At 41.1% G+C, this 21683-nt stretch overlaps 1 protein-coding gene across 3 annotated transcripts in view; it reads right to left on the bottom strand.

The window, feature by feature from the left end:
* AMBRA1 (autophagy and beclin 1 regulator 1) overlaps positions 1-21683 on the bottom strand; it is a 142014-nt gene that overhangs the window by 10210 nt on the left and 110121 nt on the right. For all 3 annotated transcript variants that reach the window (XM_082223802.1, XM_082223801.1, XM_082223803.1), the window contains 3 exons: positions 19491-19630; positions 5971-6063; positions 4785-4978 (listed from right to left, as the gene is read on the bottom strand). In XM_082223802.1, the coding sequence (XP_082079928.1) occupies positions 4785-4978; positions 5971-6063; positions 19491-19630 (427 nt within the window). The remainder of the gene's footprint in view (positions 1-4784; positions 4979-5970; positions 6064-19490; positions 19631-21683) is intronic.

The following is a 21683-nucleotide window of genomic DNA, read 5'->3' as shown; positions in this document are numbered from 1 at the left end:
TATGATCAGTTCCCCTTCACTGTTCTGCCAGTGCCCTCGTATTTGTAAGTTGACAACCTCAGTATTTGGCCAGAAGTGATAAGAATAATAGCCATTATGAGCAAAATCTGTGTCCTGTTTATTTCAATGAAAGAGTTAAACATGTGCTTAAATCTCCCCCATGGAATCAATGGGACTGAAAGTGTGGAATTGGATTGGATATTGCCTTGTACTGGAAACATTTTTAACCAGCAAGAGATCTTTGAGCCTAACATTTGTCATTTTCATTTGCCTAAACTTACATTTCTTTGATTGATGCAGGCTTCAGCAGCAACAGAGTACACAAGACAGCAATTAACTGACAGAAAAGGAAACATCTGCACTAGAGGGATTCACTTTTAATAAGTTTACTCACATTATCGTCATCCTTCCAAAGAAGGAGCAGAGACTCTCAGAAAGACAATCTCTGCAGAACCCTGCAGAAGGGGAAACGGGCTACATTTACCAACGTGACCAAGACCTGTTTCTAATGCTATGCTGTAGGTCTTTCCACATGACACCTGTGATAAAAAGTGCCCTGCCCTGGCAAAGTATTATACATATTAAGAAAGCCTGCAATCCAAGCCATTTCTCCTTTTCTGTCTTCTTCCAAAGTAGTCACTGAACCAACTGAGTAATGTCTTTTATCATCCTGCTGAGTGCCACCAATACTATTCAGTCTCATAATGATTTACATCAACAAAGCTCTTTACAAATACTAATTAATCCACAAAACCTCCTGGGGAAATACTGTAGGAAATGTTTATTCCATTTTACAGACAAATTCAATCATTTTCAAAGGCTGCATGGCGAGTTCATGGCAGACTTGGGATATTCACTCAGGAATTTTTGAATCCTAACTGTGTTACTTGATTGGCAGAGAATACTGCTTCGCTTTTATAGTTATGGCTGAGCTTCTCCTCACCCCCTGGCTTGCCTTGTAAGAAGTTCAGTTGTTCTAAGCTTTGGGGGAAATGTGGTCTTTCTGGGCTTTTTCTGAGAAAGTACCAAGCCCAGCAATGCTTGGAGCCAGCCCTCTCCGCTGGTCCCCTTCCCTTCCCAAAAGCTTACTATTGGGGGTAAGATAAACTGTAGTAGTGAGGACTTGCAGAGGCATCCACACCTTATCTTTATGAACTATCAAATTACTCATGGGAAAGCTGGGAAACAGGAATTCTAAATTCTCTCAGCTTAATGGATTAAAGTGGAAGACATTAGGAACTCTGCTACCCAGTAGCAATCTCAGCATGTTTAGAGTGAACAGTAAATATTTAGTTTCTTCTCCTCCACTCCTCCCACCCCGCCCTGGGGTAAGTTGCCATTAGTTAGTGTGGACATATTTCAAATAAAGGAAACACAAAATTTGACTCTTATTTTGTCTTGTGGGTGAGAGTGGAACATGGTTGCTTATCTTATGATGTGGCACTTCGTGTGAATGGCTACTGATATTTTTGTGAGGGTGGAGTCTATTCCAAGGACCCATCACTGTATGCATTAGTGGTCCTTAAGAAATTTTCTACCTCATTTAAATTAGTACGTGCTTTTGATGATAGGTCTAGACTGATGTTTTGTCCTTCCTATGTATTTGCTTATCCCAGCATCATTATCACACTTTTTTATTTTTACATTTATTCTTTAGCAGTGAATATGAGTCATTACAAGGACGTGGGTGGTGCTGTGGTCTAAACCACTAAGCCTAGGGCTTGCTGATCGGAAGGTCAGTGGTTCAAATCCCCGCGACAGGGTGAGCTCCCATTGCTTGGTCCCAGCTCTTGCCAACCTAGCAGTTCGAAAGCATGTCAAAGTGCAAGTAGATAAATAAGTACTGCTCCGGCGGGAAGGTAAACGGCATTTTACATTCCAAGGGCCACTTTAGAACATGATTAATTTTGATCTTGGTCACTGGCCACTGTATCATATTTTCTTGAAGTTCTTCAATCTCTTTTTCAATGTTTATTGTGAAAAAATATCTAGGAAACAAAATGCTACTGAGTCTAATTTTGGGAGGAAGAAGCATGTGGAGAGTCATAAGGAGCAAAAGTGAAATGAAATACATGTAAAATACTAGTGTGGGTTTACCCTTAGTGTTTATCTGGCTTCAGTTAAAATAATAATTGGGTAAAATTGCTGCCACATATCTTCTTCAAGAGAGCTATGCAGAGAAGAAACAATAACTTTATAGTATTTACACCAACTCCCAACCCATAGCATTAGTCAGTTTCTGTGGTCACATGTAACATTAAACCATGTTTTAATATTATAAAGATGAGCTGCAGCAAGCCTCAGGACTTCACAAGCCCTCCTCCTTTGGTCAATGTCAGAAAGAGAAATTGGAAAGTTTCTCCTCTTTTTTGGATATATTCATACAGTGTTGCCCCCCCCCCTTTACACAGTTGTGTGTTTTGTTCTTTTTCATTTACTGCTTTATATTTGAAATGTTTTCAATAAAATATCGTGTTGTGTTTTCTTTTAAGTTTCTCCTTCAGACTGTGACATCCAAACCTGGACAAACTGTGGTTTGTCTCATCTATGGTTTACTAAAAGAAGTCAACCTCAAACTGCATTTTATGAAGGGGGCTTGCTTTATTAAGCTATACTAAAGACTCAGCAGAATTTAGGGTTCTCAAGTAACATTAACTGTATATAATAAAAAATAGGGAAAACAAGCTTCCAATTTTCTCCTGGTGGTCATGCTGGCAGAGCAGGGGGTAGGGGAGCTACAGTTCAGCATTAGAAGCAAACACAATTAATATCCACTCAATCTACTGACAAATGTGGTGGCTCCTGATATCTGATGCAAATCTACTTTCTGAATTTATCCTCAAATAGAAACCTGAAGGAAAGATTGCAATCACTTCACAGTAACTGATTTTACAACTGCGGTGAGCGGAAGCTGTGCCTGTAACAAAAAGTGAATTGCTTACTGAGAAGACAAATCAAGGTGTTATGTCCTACAAACTAACATGCTCTATCTCTATTTAGTGCAAGTGGAAAAGACCCCTATATCTTTGTTCAAAGGAAGCCTTGCATCTATGACAGGGCAGCTGATAAACAGGAGAACTATAGAATTGTTTTAAAGATTTACTTTAGTATGGATGACTCCAAACAATCTGATTTTCTGGTGACCCTTCCTATGTGCACAGGTCGATGCATTCTGTGTCAGTGGCCTTTTACAAATGATACCAGTGGGAGGAATCTGGCTTCCAACTTGAAACCCAGCACATTCACAAGAATTTCCAGAATCCCAGCTTTAACTTTTAAAAGTCTCTAGCTCTCAGAGTTGCACAGGAATAATAATAAAAACAAATCAAGTTACTGAATTCAGAACATAGGGTGGGCAGTGTTTCCAAACAGCTAGTGGAAGGGAATGATTAGTATTCAGACAGTCCAGATCAAGCCAGTTCTTCAGTATCTCTTGAGGTCTGGCCTTCTGGTACTTATTTCCCCTCCCAAAGAGTATACCTAAGGTTGAAGTGAAACATATGTTCCCAAAGAGACTATGGGTAGGTGGCAAACACTATTTCAGAAGCTAAGCATCAAAACATTATTTAGATGTGGGTACCTGCTGGCAGAAAAACAACAACAGAGAAGAGCGCAGGAGGAGACACAGTGCTGGTGACCAACAACTGATTTCCATCAGTTGCTTGTCATCATACAGTGAAGTCCCCAACATACTGTATTTTTCGCTCTATAACACACACCCAACCATAACACGCACGTAGTTTTTAGAGGAGGAAAATCCGTAGGCATGCCACCCGTAGGCATTCCCTCCATAACACGCACAGGCATTTCCCCTTACTTTCTAGGAGGAAAAAAGTGAGTGTTATGGTGCAAAAAATACGGTACTTGCAAATGTTTGCAATTCACACAACGTTTGTGGTCTGTTATGTGTGAGACAAATGTTTTCTAAACTTCTGCAAGTGACACAGAGAAGAAAAGTTTCCTTTGCTAGAATCTTTGGCACTCTTTAATCTGAGGAAGGAGCAGCAATTTGTTGGCTTATTGATAATGTTTTAGATGCAAGCCTCAACAACAGGCGCAAGAGGTGTGAAGACCAAAAGGAAGGTAACCTACACTGGAAAAATTACAAGATTCTTTCACTCTATCAAGGAAGGCTGTGGCTATGGATAAGGCAGCTTCTATATGTACCGTATTTTTTGCCCCACAGGGCGCACCAGCCCATAGGACGCACCTAGTGTTGTTTTTTTTTGGGGGGGGGGAAGGGAATTTTTTTTTCCTTTATTCCCCCAACCAAAACCAGGTCGGGGAACAGCGGGATGGCGGCGCTGCGCCTCCCCACTGTCCCCCGAGCTTGTGGGGCTGGCGCTGGGGAGAAGCACGCTTCTCCCCAGCGCCAGCCTCCAAACCAGGTTGGGGAACAGCGGGATGGCGGTGCTGCGCCTCCCCACTGTCCCCCAAGCTTGCAGGGCTGGTGGCGGGGAGAAGTGCGATTCTCCCCGCCGCCAGCCTTCAAACCATGTCGGGGGACAGCGGGAAGGCTCCCAAGGCTTGCGGAGAGCTTCCTGAAGCCTGGAGAGCAAGGGGGGGTGCGCACCGACCCCTCTCGCTCTCCAGGCTTCAGCGAAAGCCTGCATTCAACCCATAGGACGCACACACATTTCCCCTTCATTTTTGGAGGGGGAAAGGTGCGTCCTATAGGGCGAAAAATACAGTAGATAGATTCTACTTTTAAGAATGTCACATCCCATGTTCCCTTACACAGTGTATAAGACGACAACTTTTGGTTATTTTACTTCAGTTCTAACCTTCTGCAGTCCCTGAAGCAGAACCTCCTGGTTCCTGAACTTCCCTCTCCGTTTGTGTCTCTGCATTCTGCAGCTGAGGAGCCAGAGTCTGTGTGCCCTGTGATGTCACAGAAGTGGTTGGGTTCCGTGGCTGCAGGCCTATGGCATTCATTAGACCCATGTCCCTGTCTGTCCTCCATGTGGCTCTGCTAGTTCTAAAGAGAGAGAGAAAGAAATTGAAGGGTAAACACACAACATCATCTATGTCCCTGAAAACAGTAATTTATCAGTAATTTGTCCTGTACTTCAGTGAACACCATAAGCATCTTCTTTGTACAATGATCTAGATGTTCTGCACTATAGTTTGCATCAGCCATGACCACTGGCAATGCTGGAAGTTGTCACCCAAAACATCTGGAGGACACTATACTGGCTAAACATGATCTAGAACAGGGATGTCCAACCAGTAGATCACGATCTACTGGTAGATCCCCAGCTGATCCTGGTAGATTGCGGGATCCTTATCGTGTACAAAAAGCTAAAAAAACTCTGTGTAATCCTCCCCCCCAAAAAAGCTCAAAAACTCTGGGTACTTCACTCCTAAAAAACAGCTCAACAACTCTGGGCAATCCACTCACCCCATGCACGCTCCTCCTCCTTCCAAGGACAATGGGTAGAACACTGCCAGTTTTTTTATACTGGGAGTAGATCACAGTCTCTGGGGAGTTGGACATGCCTGATCTAGATGGTAGTCAAAATGTCTATTTAGCTATCCGCTACCATTTATCTCTATGAATGATTTTGGTTAAAGACCTCAGTGTTAGTGCCAGATTCTCTGTTTTAGGTTGTAACTAGTCTCACCTCGCAGCATTTCCTTTACCATCATTTATTTCTATTTCATGTAACATTTTCACACAAAGCACATATAGCTTCTCAAATGACTTTAATGAGGGTATGATTGGCAGCTAGAAGGACCGCAGTTGACAGATGTATTTTAAAAATTCAGCCTGCACCAGTGAATAGACCAAATGTAACCACTGGTAGTCAGTCAAGTGCCAAAGGGAAGATAAGTTTTAAATATTCAGCCATCATAAGAGGGAAACACAGGCATAACCAGCCCTTGTAAATTCAATGGAAGAAACATACAGCTCAGCATGTGTTCCCAAGCTATGACTGATTGCCCCTACACTCATCCTTCAAGACTCACCCAGGCCGCTCGGTACTCCTGCTGTTGGAATGCACAGTGAAGACGGTCTCATTCAGCTGGTCCCAGTAGTACTCAACCCCAGAGTTTAAGGCCCTGCCATACAAAAGGAAAATGGGAAATTAAGACATTTTTCTCCATAAGACCTCTATAGGAAGATGTAAACATGCTACTATACTTGGCAAAATAATCAGTTTCAGAACTTGCAGCATATATTGTCAAAATGTGAACTATATCATCAGGCCGGGTCCCACAAACCTGTCCGTTCACATGTGATCATGGTTGCTACTATGTGGAGAGTCATTTGCATTCTGAGATTTTCTACTTGGATTTGGTTATTTTCAGCACATTGCTATGAATGTCCAGAAGTAGCAAGGTATAAATCTTATTTGCGTGAAGAGCGGCTGTAAACTTTGGTAGCTACATATAAACTAACCCTGTCAAAATATTCAGTGGCAGAGCCCTATGATGCCTAATGGCAGCAGAAGGGCTTCTTAAAGGATCAGGCAGTAGGACTACTGAGGAACACATGCATCCGTAAAGGACCATAAACAGGACCATATTGCTCAGGTGGAATTTTGCATGCAAGACTGTTCCTATGTGTGGCCCTTATAAGCAGCCACATAATTATTGCCTGGCTTATTTATGGCATTACCATTAGCCTGGTAGCTGACTGACAAATGGATTAGGCCTACCTGAGTCAAGAAAGTGTAGTTTTATTTTACTTTAGGTTTATTAAGAAGCACCTGTCTGACACACATATACACATACCTCAGTATGCTTTCACTTCCCCTTCAAATTTCATCTATTCTGCACTGAAGTCTTGGAAATTAATAACAGCTGTGCTAATTACCCACCCAAGACTCCAAGGAATTGTGGAGTCCTCAAGATAGTGCCATTAGGGACATTCCAAGATGTGGGAGCAAGAAAACTAGACAATCATGAAGCGCATCTAACTAACCTAATGGAACTAAAATTTAAGACAGACATGATATGCTTTCTGTAGTCACTCTTTGAACCCATGTGACAAGCAGCAACCCTAGCCTAGCCTTGCCTACAGCAACAAAAATTGGAAGTATGGCATATTGAGGGCATATATTAAGAGCTTCTGAGTAGGGAGAAGCTCAGTCAGGTGTGAAAGGTCCCCAAGATCAGCTTGACAAATTTTGTGATTGCACAGGTCCCTTGTTGACTTAAGACACATGAAGTACCACTGAAGAAGTGTTCCACAAGTGTCTTGAGCACTGTTTAGAATAATAAAGCTCTGGAAGCTAACTGTCTGAACATGTGCCCTACAACAAAAGCAACACACTTCTTTAATAAGATACATGCCTGTTAAGGAGTGCTTGCAGATATTCTACAAAATACAGACAGCCCTGTTTATGTGGGGGTTATGTTCCAAGGCACCACATGGAGCGGGGAAATCGTGTATAACTGAAACTCATTGAAAAAGCCTGCAAACACCCCATTCTGCCCTTTTAGTGACGTCATTATGACGTTTCTGGGTCACTTCCAGGTTCGGCACAATGTGCAAATACCTGGTTGAACATATTTAGTGCGTAAATGGGGGGCTTTCTGTATTTCAGTGGAGAAAAAATGTGTAAACTGTGTGAAGATTGTTTCTTGCGACACTCACACAAGTTTTGTACTTTGTGAAACATGTAAACAAAATGGAGAGCAACAACTACAAACTACAAGAAAGAAGATTCCACCTAAACATTAGGAAGAACTTCCTGACAGTAAGAGCTGTTCGACAGTGGAATTTGCTGCCAAGGAGTGTGGTGGAGTCTCCTTCTTTGGAGGTCTTTAAGCAGAGGCTTGACAACCATATGTCAGGAGTGCTCTGATGGTGTTTCCTGCTTGGCAGGGGGTTGGACTCGATAGCCCTTGTGGTCTCTTCCAACTCTATGATTCTATGAACTGAACATAACTACAGATGTGTCATGTAACAATTTCCACACTGTCCCAACAAATGCTCTTCCATGTGGGAAATTTGTAACCTTTGAAGCTACCTTCAAATGTGGTGCTAAAATGCTTATGCTATAAAAACAACTCCTACTGGATGCAAATTTGGATTCAGCTATGACAGTCAAAAGCACAAAAGATCAAGATAGCAGGCCTCTGTAGAAGGTTTCATTCCAAATTCTCAAACTTTCCCCTTGTAGATTAACTAGCATATTTGCAGTCTCAATGTAACAAGCAAGCACCGAGGTGATTTGGCAGGATACTAGGAATAGGTTGCCATCTGTCACTTAAATCCGAGGAAGATGTAAATCAAAATCTCTGCATTTATAATATCTTACACAGAATGAAATAAAATAAAAACTAAAAAAAACACCTCATTTCCCATTTTTAATTTTGGGCTACAGCAAGCAAGGTATTCCAGCAGAGCCTGTGGCTCCATAATAAGCTTCTGTCAGGCACACTTCGCAACACAAAATATCGGCAGCAGTGAGGATCTTAATCCAGTCATTATTTGAGCTTGTATTTCCCCCACTGTACCATCCCAGCCAGAATAAAGGAGGTACAGATTGACCACCTTTTCAGATAGGTGATCTGGAACTAAGTTTGCTCTACCAGCAAGAAAGCAAAGAATCCGGTGTCATTACTTGCCCTCATAGTTTTAAGACAATGTAAAATAAGCATTTTCATCCCTCCCTGCTTTTTTTTCTGGATGCTGTAACACCCCTCTATACTCTGCTGCAGTGTTGGAAACTGAGCTATGAAAGCTAGGAGCTAAATTTCACCTTAAACCTAGGTTAAGGGAATGTCCAGGCGTGCTTTTTTTATAATAAGATTACAAAGCTGAAAATGAATGAACTTCTACTAAAACCTTATATTCATTTTTCACATGGTCTAGTCCTCATCTGAAGACTGAAAAAAACAAATCCACACACCCCCTGCTGCCCCCCCCCCATATTCCTATGTGGGTTCATATGGAGAAACCCAGCCAGATGGGCGGGGTTTAAATAAAAAATTATTACTACTATTACTTCTCCAGTCCTCAGAGAGTGGCTGGAAGTGGGGAGGAAGAAATCTTAGGCGCAGTACTAAGGCCCAGAGCTCTCGCATTAATGAAATTCCCAGTCACAAACCGCGCCTAGAACAATGGGAGTTTTGAATGCTGCTCTGCTGCTAACTGAACATTTACAAGAACATTTTGGGCCTTGCAAAAAACAGGGGACCAATCATTTGAATGATTTGAAGGGGCTAAAAGCAGACCACTAGTTTGGAAATGGTAATTAGGCAGGATGCGGAGATCAAGGGTGCAGGTATTGGAGGTGCCAGGCAAGCTCCCTCGGGAGCCATAAGTGGGGAGCCCAGTCTTGTGTTGCCAACCTCCGGACCTCTCACAGAGGCGGCACTCAAAAGAATGGCCTCAGGTGACAGCCGCAGTGTCTGGGTTGGTTAACATGGGGAGAGGTGGTCCTTGGGGTATTGCACTCTTGAGTCCTTTAAGGCTTTCTAAGTCAAAACCAGCACTTTGAACTGGGCCCAGAAACTAACTGGCAGCCAGCGTAGTAGGGCCAGGATTGGCGTTATGTGCTCAAACCATCTTGCCCGGGTGAGCAACTTGGCTGCTGAATTGTGCACTAGCTGAAGTTTCTGAACCATCTTCAGAGAAAACCCCACATAAAAGCTGTTGCAGAAATCTAACCTAGAGGTTAGATTTACTTGGAAGGATGGGAACTATAAATTTAAGGAAAGCCAGAGAAAACTATAAATTAAACTATAAATTTAAGGAAAGCCAGAGAAAAAAAACCCCAAAATAAATGAGTTTCCAGGCTAAGTCCCATAACTGTTTATTCCATGCTTGTTCCATGCTTTCCCATGTACACTGATTGGCAGAGTAAATAATGCAACTGCAGAGGTGATTCAAATTGTGTTTCTTTCTGGAAACAGGTGAAAACACTTGTAGCTATCTGGCATCACATATGCAACCTGATTATTCTCAGCTACATTCCACATGAACAGCTCTTCCATGCTGTGGGGTAAATGCTTACTGCTGCTCATATCTCTCTCTCTCTCACACACACACAGAGAGAGAGAGAGAGAGAGAGAGAGAGAGAGAGGCGCGCGCACGCGCACGCACACACATATATATATATTAAAATCAGGGACAACTGGAGATTTAAACATGGGGCAAGATCTACAGGAAACAAATGTACAGCTGCAATTCTGCCTCTTTGTGAACTGAACATTTAGCCTCTACTGAAGTAGGCTTCAGGGTTTCAGAATAAAGGCAAACCTAGAGCAAACTGGATACCATACAGACCTAAGGTCACAAGGCAGATTCCTGGAATTGCCATATGAAGATACAGTCTTCATTCTGGGTGAAGCTAAGAAATGCCATTGCTGTGCCTGTCTGAAGAGCTGAGGTGGTGAATGGGCTTCAAGGTAGAAGAAGATAATGGATTCTTAATGCAAAAGCTTCCACTTAAGACCCATCATGTGCAGAATGTGGACTTGTTTCACTCATCCAAATAAGTCGTTCCCTTCTAATGTGCATGTGTACAGAAACACTAGGCAAAGGAAACAAGAAGCCCATATCCTGCAGTTTTGGTGTTTGTTTTAGGAAAGACGCCAGTACTGTTAAGATAATTGGCTGAGCAGTAAGTGACTGCACAAACAGGCATGCTAACGAAACAAATAGGATTAGCAAGTGGATTCTGTTCAAACTCATGCTGTTTTTTAAATCAAGACCAGCACAACAGGCATAGGTGACCACTGACATTTTACTGCCTTAATAGCAGCATACTGTATCTTCTCCTAACAGCCCTTGTACACCAGCTACTGCTTGGATCAAATTTACCAAACAAGGCTTAAGAATAGAAAATTTAGCCGTGTCAAAACAACATTTTTGTGAGAATCCCCTGCCAAGGCAGTAAGGATGCCCTACATTCAAGCAAAGCAAGAGAGAGAGAGAGAGAGAGAGAGAGAGAGAGAGAAAGATTTGGGAAGATAGTTCAAAACCATTCACAGAACAATAGCAGCAGTAGCAACAAATCGAATGGCTGTAGGCGTTTCTGGAAGTATACTAAAAAATGTGCCTTCATGATCAGAAATCCAATCTATAAACCAAAAAGATATGCATCCATTTATTCATTTACCCAGTAAATTTACCCAGTAACTAGAGACTGTGCACTGGCATCTAAGGGGCAAAAGGTGTTCTACAGTGGGTGAGCAGGGCCCAGGAAACATAGTAAAGAGGTGAGACTTATAATGATGGGGCAGGTATGACCTCTTGCCTGCTAGTAACGCTATCCACACATTTGATATATATTTTTTAATTAAAAAAACCCTCCCGTATGACTTTAACCTTTTCTCAGCAGCCATGAGGTCTAAAAACTTGCTGGACTTGAATGCTAAACTTCCTGATTTTATGTTCAATGCCATATTTAACATTTATTAAACTGACCCTCTAGAGTTTGCTTTGCATTGCTTCAGTCTCCAGAAGCCCAAACAGTTGATAGTGAAGGCACATCTTTTCTTTTTTTAAAAAAAAACCCCATTCACCTCCAAGAATCCTCTGAGATATGCTATATTATGAATGGGAGATGTCTCCTCTGGATCACAGTAATAATTGGTAGTAGGGACCACGGCTGCTTCTCAGATTGTAATCTATACACAGTGGAAGTGATTCCCCCCTACACACACATACTTTATGAAGATACTGGACTTCCAGCAACAACTTTTTCTGCTTCTTCTTGCTGTTTGAAGAGTGTCTGTTAATTCCTAATTGCAATCATTTCCAGTCCTCATGCACAGTGATGAAGTGGCAGAATTCAACTTCAAGTAGCTTCTACTCTAGTCAATTTCACTCTGAAGAATTAATATTTTCTTCAACAGCAAGGCACTGCTGAAAGGAGACACAACTGTGTAACACACACAGGCACGCACACGCACACACACGCACACAAACATTTATATCCCACTCTTCCTCCCAAAGTTGCCCAGGTAGTAATCTTTAAAGAACTAGCGTAAGTGCACATATTCTTGTTTTCCATAGACTTAAGAGAACTATTTCAAAACTACTCCGGGCATTGTATGCAAGACTCTCTCTATGGGCACTATCCAGTAAGTGCCTGCAATTTTCACGCCACAATGAAAACGTCTACAGCACTGGAGCTGGTCATGCTGCTGGAATCTAATCCCAGCTTCTCCTCAAAACCTGCAAAATGAGGTTGGCAATAGGTATTTCTTTCTCACATTTTCCAGACGCTCAAGGTAACTCACAAACAAACATGTTTTTAAATGATGCCATGAAAAGTTTGATACCGATAGGCACTGAATTGACCCAACAGAATAAAATGTGAAAAATAAGCAAGTCCTTTTACTGAAGCCAGTTGAATTGGTGATGCAAGCCTTAAGCTTGCCCAGGGGGAGTCTGTGTGTCTATGTGTTCCGGGCTAGAAAAAGAGTGCTGCATTATTTGACTGTAAACTCCACAGTCCAAGTTTATTGCATAGATGTTCTACAAAACACCGAGCTTGTTAGTTTACTGGAGAGATTAAAAATCAGAATCTACAAACTGAACAAACCATTTAAACCATGCTGATAGCCTAGAACTTCAGCTACTTAAGATGATAACAATGCTACCACTGCTTACATTGTTTTGATCCCTTGCAATAGCTTAAGCTATTTAGGTCCAGTCAGAGCAGAGAGCTACTTAAAATCTTTAAGCTACTTGAACTGCTCTAAAGCTTTACAGCATATTTTAAATTGTGTTATGCTCTTAAGAGCACCTTAAACTTCAATGTACTCTTTAAGGCTAGGTAGTGTTGAGCCGATTTTAAGTCCCAAGAATGATCAACCCAACCTTAACACTTAAGGCTAACAACTTCAAAACCTTTTTTCTTTTTTTCTTTTTTTTTAAAAAAACCTAGCTCAAAATAGAAGAAAATTATTTGCACAAAGCAAAGTCAATAACATTACAAACTGTAAGAGTAACCCTATACCTTACAGCTCCCAAGCTATTACCATGATTATATACAACTAGTAGCAAGATCTTTGAAGTAAGCTGTAATTTGAACCTTAGATGTCTTCACACACACATATACACATTCTCTATAACAGAAAGAGATAGTATAGGAAAAATCCCTCCCTCGTTACCAATCGTCCCAATTGGTAACTAAGATTTGAGTCATGTCACCAGTCACATTACGTTCATTTCCAGTTAGGGGGCTGTTTCTCTTGCCATTCTGTCTCCTACTCAATTGAGCAAACGGAGAAACTGCCTTGTCCCTTATTCCTCTTCACCACTCAGCCACGTTGTAGAACTACAGCTCTCCTCTCATTACCAGGCTATTCCAGTTGTGTTACCCCACCTTCTAAAATTACATTACAAATCAGCATGTGCTATCTTCCAATTACACCTCCAAATTCAGGGATGACTTTTTTTGGGAGTAGAGGAGGATATGGCAAAAAGCAACAGACATTAAAACTATGGGAAAGTAGGGCTATTTACTCTTTCCTTGTTATTTTTATTTAGTGTTCTTATGTGTCTTTATAGAGAAACATGCAGAACCTAACTCTTTGCATTAAAATTTCCCTCAAAAGCTGCAAGTAAGGAACAGTCAGAGAGAAATGGAGAACCCACCAAATATACTGATTGGTTAGTAGCATCATAAACTATGTGTTTATAACTATTGCATAAGCCACTCACATATGGCTTAGAGTGCATTTGAGTCCTATTTCCACAGTGGTGATGGCAGACAAGAGTTTACTTTTCTGCCACCATTTCGTCTGCACAGTGCCTTCCAGAGGAGCTACTCCAAAAGGCAAAAGACCTGTTACAATCTGACCCTCGGAGGGAAATAGTAACGTCCTAAGCTGCTTGTTGTGACCAATATGCAAAGCTCCTTGTGGATAAAACAATTTCATTCGCTCAGACAGACTCCACATTAATTACAGAATTGCTTTTGGGTGTTCAAACTGTCTCCGACTGACATGTTCATATGGATTTATTTTGGTAACCTTTTGCAGCCTGAGAGGTAAAAGTGACCACTTGCATACTTGATCCTTGCTCATTCTGGCTCATTAGACTGGCTGAGGTTGGGAGCAGGGGAGACTCTGAATGACCGAGGTTCTTAATGCTCCATTGAAAGAGGGGTCTATTCATGTGGCGCAGAAAGCAAAGGCTGATCCAACTACTTATCAGTCGCAAATATGTCATTTTGGGAAGAGATATTCAAGCAAGATGTAATTTTATTTTATATGTATCCATCCTCCATCTCTTGCTTCAATTTCATCGTTTATTTTTGTATATTCAATTTCTTGGTCTTCTGGCCCTCTGTTAGCCTTTACATCTTATTTCTAATTCTGTTTTCAGATGTTTGTGCCTTTCTGCTTGCTATTCCTTATTTAAAGCATACATTACCACCTGATTTTTGGTGAATTGAATCTTTTCCCTCACCTGTTTACTAATGTATGACTAAGATGCTATTGTATTAACTTTGGCATTTTCTTTCCAGTCTATTTTGTTTCTGCCAAGGGCCTATTTGCATAGGTTATATCCTCTAATGCAGGGGTGTATAAGTGGCGACTCTCCAGATAATTGTTGAGCTACAACTCCCAGCAACTGGACAACAATGGTCAGGGATGGCAGGAGCTGTAGTCCTGCAACACTCACAGCGCCAAAGGTTCCTCACCCTTGCTCTAATGTCATCTTTAAAAAAAACGTTTTCTAGGTATTCAGTGAACAACATTACAACACCAACGTTCAGCTGCTCACAATTTAGAATATTAAAAATGTGAGTCATTAAAGCCCTCTCCAGGCATCCATCTTGTTGTAAAGGGGGAAAGGGGGCTAGCTCTGTCCCCCTGTTGCCATGCTGTAACTCTCCTGTCCACATAGAGGCTCCCAGCTTCAGAAGTTCACCCTCCAACTTGTGGAGGGTGATGAAATAGTAATGAGGAAAGCATTAATGCATTCATCCCTGCTACCGCCCCACCTGCCACTCACATGTTTACTTTAAAAAAAAATACCTAAAGAGGGTTTGAGTTTTTTAGAAATTATTGTGAATTTGCCACAAGTGAATAGGCATTACACATTTTATTACCTAAAAAAAAAAAAAAAGAGTTTTGAAAGCTGTTTTGTGTGACTTCATAGTATCTTGGGATAGATGCCTGTAAAAAACGGTCAATATATGCTCCAGATGTGTCCTTTGAATAAACTAACACAGTTTATCTGTACCATCAGGGGAGAAATCCTGGGAGGCTGGGATTTGGACAGCTTGAGAAACCCAGACTGCAGGAACGTGCCACTTTCTGACAGCAGTAACAAAAGAGCTACTGAGAAAAGAAAAGAAAGAACTACATAGAAGGACTTCAGCTTGCCAAGGTGAAATAAGAATATTCTAAATACGTTAGGGAAAAGGTGAGTTAATAAGAACGTCCATTCATTGGTGAAGAAAAGGAAAAATGACTCAGGTGGCTTTATTTAGCAAAAACAAAAAAGCTAGAGCATCTTGCACAATAAAGGGAAGAATTTTAATGACAAGAGTTATCATCAAAAGGAGGTAATCAAATAAACCAAACTTGTATTTGATAGTAAGTACACAACACAAAGGGGTATTAATAAAGCTGGTAAATGAAATGCATTGGATTTACCTATTGATTCTGTCATTATATAAAACTGGAGTGATATTCAGAACCACGTATGAATAATAACTCCATAAGGAAATGGCAGACAGAATTTGTCAACTGGCAGTCTCCTGGATCTTTTTAAAAAAGTAACCAAATAAGAGAAAAATAGATCCATTAACATCTAAAAGGAGAATGAATAACCAGAAAGATTTATATGTTTGTTTTGTTTATTTATTTGGATATATGGATATGAAAGTTAAAAAAAAGGTAAAGGGACCCCTAACCATTAGGTCCAGTTGTGGCCGACTCTGGGGCTGTGGCGCTCATCTCACTTTATTGGCCGATGGAGCTGGCGTATAGCTTCTGGGTCATGTGGCCAGCATGACTAAGCAGCTTCTGGCGAACCAGAGCAGCGCATGGAAACGCCGTTTACCTTCCCGCTGGGGCAGTACCTATTTATCTACTTGCACTTTGACGTGCTTTCGAACTGCTAGGTTGGCAGGAACAGGGACCGAGCAACGGGAGCTCATCATGTCACGGGGATTCGAACCGCTGACCTTCTGATCAGCAAGTCCTAGGCTCTGTGGTTTAACCCACAGCGCCACTCGCGTCCCTTAGATATGAAAGTAGTGATATGTTAATATTATTACTATAAACTACCAAGTGCCAAATATACTCAGAAAAGTCCTTGGCATACTCAGAGAAAGCTGCTCAATATGTAACTATTGTATGTGAATGCTCTTCAGCACACTGAAATGATTTAAGATCCACAAAGACTCCAGGGTTTTATATTCAACATGACAAGCAGACTGGACTGCTAAGTTGCCCATTTACTTCTACATTGAAAATATCTGAGCTGTCAAGCTACAAGCAAGGAGCATCACATTAGTCAATGCTTTAACATATCCCAGGGGTACAGAAAGCAGCAAGCAAAATAATTCACATACACACTGTACAAGAAGCTTGCGGCTATTAAATAAGCTGATCCTAAATCCATAAACATGTAGGAAAGATACCACAGGAATGCAAAGGCAAAATTTCCTTCTGTTAAATGCCTGTGTCCACTTTAATAAAAGTAAGTATGCCACAAAATTATCCCATTTTGTGTTCTGTCAGCAAAGACAAACATACTAATGCTTGGTCCAACCTTCTATTGCCATGGTAACTTTGAAAATAAGGATTCAATCTATGGGATCTCTAAGCAATTTGTTGGGTCGGATGGCTAACCTATCTCAGCTAAGAATGAGACCACTACAGAACCTCCATCTAGCCTTCAACAGTCACCTTGGCCAAGAATGATTACACTTAAAAGGTAAACAATGCATCAGGGTCTCTAATGACTGAAAAGGCTGGCAGGTAAATGGTGTTAGCCACCAGACACACATGACAGATAGATACATTGGGGCTATATACCCAAAACTAGGTGAAAAATAAGCTGCCCTCACACAATGATGTGTGGCTGTGAAGAAATGAAGTGGCACAGAAAAGCAATCTCAGGATCATAGTATAATTGTCTTTTAAATTACATTTTTTACATTTGTGCTTATAATAATTCTGTATTCTATATCATGCATATTAATATAATGTTTAGAGCACTGACACCATAAGCTAGGATTCTTTTCAGCTTAGTCAACGCATGGGGGAAATCCAATCTTTGGCTGAAAACTTTACAAACTTGAAATAAATAATGGTTTCTTCTCTCTTTGGAGTCACTTCATGATAATTGGATATATTTCCTTACTGCCCTTCGGGGAACACATCTAAGTACAATTAGAGAACCATTTTTACTTACGGTAGTCTCCTGTTCACAAAACATCTTACAGATAAAAATGAAAGAGGGACCTGGTGCACAGGACAGGCAAGGGTTTGGGTTCATGAAAAGGATGAGAGCCTTGGGCATTAATTTGGGGTACACCAACCCTTGTTATTAGCTGTATATTAGCTACTTCCACAAACGAGAGGGCATTTTCTGTGGTAGCAGCCCAACTTTGGAATGAACTAAGGAGGCACCCTGCCACCAACATTACATTTTTTTCGCTGCTATTTGCCCATGCATTTTAGATTATTGATGGTTCTGAGGAACTGCATCCTTTTATTCCATTTTTAAGCTTTTGGTGTTTTTAATCTTGTATTTTGTTGCCAGTTTTAAATGGTATCTTTATGTTGTGTGAATATTATTCATACTTCTGCATGCTAACCTGGAGTCCCTGGTTAAAAAATAATGTAATTCTAAATCAATATAACCACCAAGTAGCCCACACAGCTATAAAGAAACAAACTTTGATGCCACAATGTATCCTGGCCAAGATACAAATGGATTAATGAAGTTCTTTTAATCACACTCGATTCCTTTCCTTTCTCCCTCCCCCTCCCTCCCCCATGGTACTTAGAATAATAGAGTTGGAATAGACTACAAGGGCCATCAAGTCCAACCCCCTGCCAAGCAGGAAACACCATCAGAGCACTCCTGACATATGGCTGTCAAGCCTCTGCTTAAAGACCTCCAAAGTAGGAGACTCCACCACACTCCTTGGCAGCAAATTCCACTGTCGAACAGCTCTTACTGTCAGGAAGTTCTTCCTAATGTTTAGGTGGAATCTTCTTTCTTGTAGTTTGGATCCATTGCTCTGTGTCCGCTTCTCTGGAGCAGCAGAAAACAACCTTTCTCCCTCCTCTATGTGACATCCTTTTATATATTTGAACATGACTATCATATCACCCCTTAACCTCTTCTTCTCCAGGCTAAACATGCCCAGCTCCCTTAGCCGTTCCTCATAAGGCATCATTTCCAGGCCTTTGACCATTTTGGTTGCCCTCCTCTGGACATGTTCCAGTTTGTCAGTGTCCTTCTTGAACTGTGGTGCCCAGAACTGGACACAGTACTCCAGGTGAGGTCTGACCAGAGCAGAATACAGTGGTACTATTACTTCCCTTGATCTACATGCTATACTCCTACTTCTTTTGTATATTTAGGCTATTGGAAGAAATCAACTTCCTGTGCAATCTCATACTTTTTTCTGTTAGACATTATGACAGAGGAAGCTAGATATACAGCAGACATGTGTTTAGCTTTGTTACATTGAACCATATTTATCTATTATCTGACACCATAATATTCCATGCTCCCCTTGCTAGCCAGTGATAAGAATGGATGGTGAGGAAATAATGATTGTTGATAACAGGACACAGGGGGTAATTAAACACGTGACAGCTGTTTCCTACAGCAGCTGCATGTTTAGGATGAAGTTTGTTTTGGGTCATAGAAAGCAGACATCCACACATGAGCAACATTTGTGATTCCAGGTAAATGAATGTCAACTTTTCAAAGGTGCTATAAAAAAGTGTGTTTAATTAAGACAGGCCAAACCAAATAACGAGTAACAAGGTGACCCAAAATTTAGAGAACTTCAGACGTGTGATTTGCATTGTACTGAATACTACATACCTATTGGGGCTTCTTTCCTATTAGAAGTCATATTTAAGCCCAGGGACAAAGATGTGAGAAAATATAGAAGCCTAATAGAACATTCCTCCAGTTAACTTACTCATTTACCATTTCTAAGCTGCTGCCTCTTAACAAACAAACAAGAAAAGTTAACTTCATAGCTATATTATGAGTCACCTGGGTAAGAGAAGGGTACAGTATTATCAAATGCAAAAGGAAGAAAAAACAGGGAGGCTGACAAGAGTTTTGGAACGCTATATTATACCTGATAGGTATATTATATTTGCTCAATGGTTCCTGCTTTTCATAAACTTCAAAGATTAAAGATGAAATAAGAAGTTATGGTAATTTTAAAGGAGGAAACAAACACCACAATAGTTATCAGGGGGGAAATTAATCACTGAAAGTTTTGTTATAATTGAGGATGCTGATAGAAAATTCCTATGAACTAAGGGTAAGAAGGCGCTCAGGCTCTAAACCAAGCACTTACTCCGGTCGGCAAATCACCAGGTCCCCCTTATTAGTGCCATATGCCAATCCCAAGCCTGGTTCAGGCAGCCAGCGAGCAGAATTTATGCTGACGTGTCTCCTTTGGTCAGCAGGCATTGGGTACAAGACGTTGAATACTCTCTGAAAGGGAAAAAAACACACACACATTAATGCTTCAAACATGTAACAGCAAGTTGCCAAAAGACCAAAATTATCTCAACAATTATCTCAACAAGGACAATAAACATTAAACAACCTGAATAAAAAGTTAGCCACACAGCAGTCTTTCTAGAATGGGGAAAGGGACTGCAAGATGCCGTTGGGGTAAGAAGATGGAAAGAGCTGGATCAGGTTAATGGTTAAGCATCCTCTTTCTCACAGGGGCCAACCATAAGTTAACCATGTGACGTACTACTTGCATCGGGAAGTTTTTGATGTTTGATGCTTTATTATGTTTTATATACAGTGGTACCTCGGGTTAAGTACTTAATTCATTCCGGAGGTCCGTACTTAACCTGAAACTGTTCTTAACCTGAAGCACCACTTCAGCTAATGGGGCCTTCTGCTGCTGCCGCACCGCCGGAGCATGATTTCTGTTCTCATCCTGAAGCAAAGTTCTTAACTTGAAGCACTATTTCTGGGTTAGCGGAGTCTGCAACCTGAAGCGTGTGTAACCTGAAGCGTATGTAACCCGAGGTACCACTGTATTCTGTAAGCCATCCAGAGTGGCTGGAGAAACCCAGCCAGATGGGTGGGGTATTATTATTAATAATAATAATAATAATAATACATGTAGGATGCAGAACTTTAGTGATGTATGCAGTTCACTACTGCACAACAATGCAGAAGTTAGAATGCACCAGCAGAATGAGGCAGCAGAGAATACAATACTGTTGGCCAGAAATAAGGAGAGGTGTTCAAGGCAATAGCATATTGCAGTATAAGTATTGTGACAGCTGATATCCAGCAGTGCTTATATCCCACTGTATCTTGATGAGCCCCCTTACCACTGCTTTCCATCCACCCTCTGATCCTCTAGGAATCTCTTTTGCAATATATCTTCTACTATACCTACCATAGTGAGTTTGGTAAACATTTATTGTCTATAAAATTATAGCAACAACAATGACACATCAATAATGTTGCACACCAACAAAAGGCAACCCTACTAGAATATCAAGTGACTCTTCTCAAATGTTTCTGCCAAAAGATATTCATCAGTGCTCTTTGGCCTTTTATTTTGCTCAGCAGAGTAAGAGACATTCAGTGTCAATTGAGCTGCTGTCTAGTCCCTGGTATTCTCTACAATACTTACACAATCTCAGCATATTTGCCTATTCTTTTCTTCTTTTGACTAGGTAGTGAAGAATCCTATGTATACTGATAGCATCAGTTGCCATGGAGATTATGTTATGCACTCCAATTTTAATGGGGTTATGATAGCAGAAAGGCATTTATAAGAGCAAAGCAGCACTTATTCAGAAAACAAGCATTGTTTGAAGTGTGACAGAATGAAAAGAACACACCCCATGATTATACTGCAAACCTATTTCATAAACAAACAGTTTCTCCTGGACAATTGGCTCCTGTTAAGGAACAGCAGCTAGCAGATCTGGTTTCCAAGGCTTGCCTCCATGTCTTGCATTTGCTGTACTACACACTCACTGCCCTTGTCCACATGTCATCAAAACCATACTGAATGGATTTACTGTGATCATGCCTGTATGATCTGTATTTATCCTCCTTGCTAGCATGAGGAAGAAGCAAATCATAATTTTCAGTTTAGTGTTAAGCCTCAACCAGAGATCATGCTTTCTCAAGTTCCCAAAGCATGATCTGTAACTAAGGCTGGGTCTCGTCTTACTGAATTAAGTTTTTGGGAGCAAAAGAATACATAATCCCTAATTGACTGTAACACCAAGTCAGGGATCATGGCTTATTTCCTCTGCAGGCTAGTGGGAAACAGACATACAGACCAGAAGAACATTATCACAGTACAGTGGTACCTCAGGTTAAGTACTTAATTCATTCCGGAGGTCCGTTCTTAACCTGAAACTGTTCTTAACCTGAAGACCACTTTAGCTAATGGGGCCTCCTGCTGCTGCCGCACCAACGGAGCCCGATTTCTGTTCTTATCCTGAAGTAAAGTTCTTAACCTGAAGCACTCTTTCTAGGTTAGTTGAGTGTGTAACCT

The sequence above is a fragment of the Podarcis vaucheri genome, assembly GCF_965113315.1.
Source record: "Podarcis vaucheri genome assembly, chromosome: 1".
Taxonomy (NCBI): domain Eukaryota; kingdom Metazoa; phylum Chordata; class Lepidosauria; order Squamata; family Lacertidae; genus Podarcis; species Podarcis vaucheri.
Note: the sequence above shows the minus strand (reverse complement) of the source record. Positions and strands in the feature narration are given on the sequence as shown.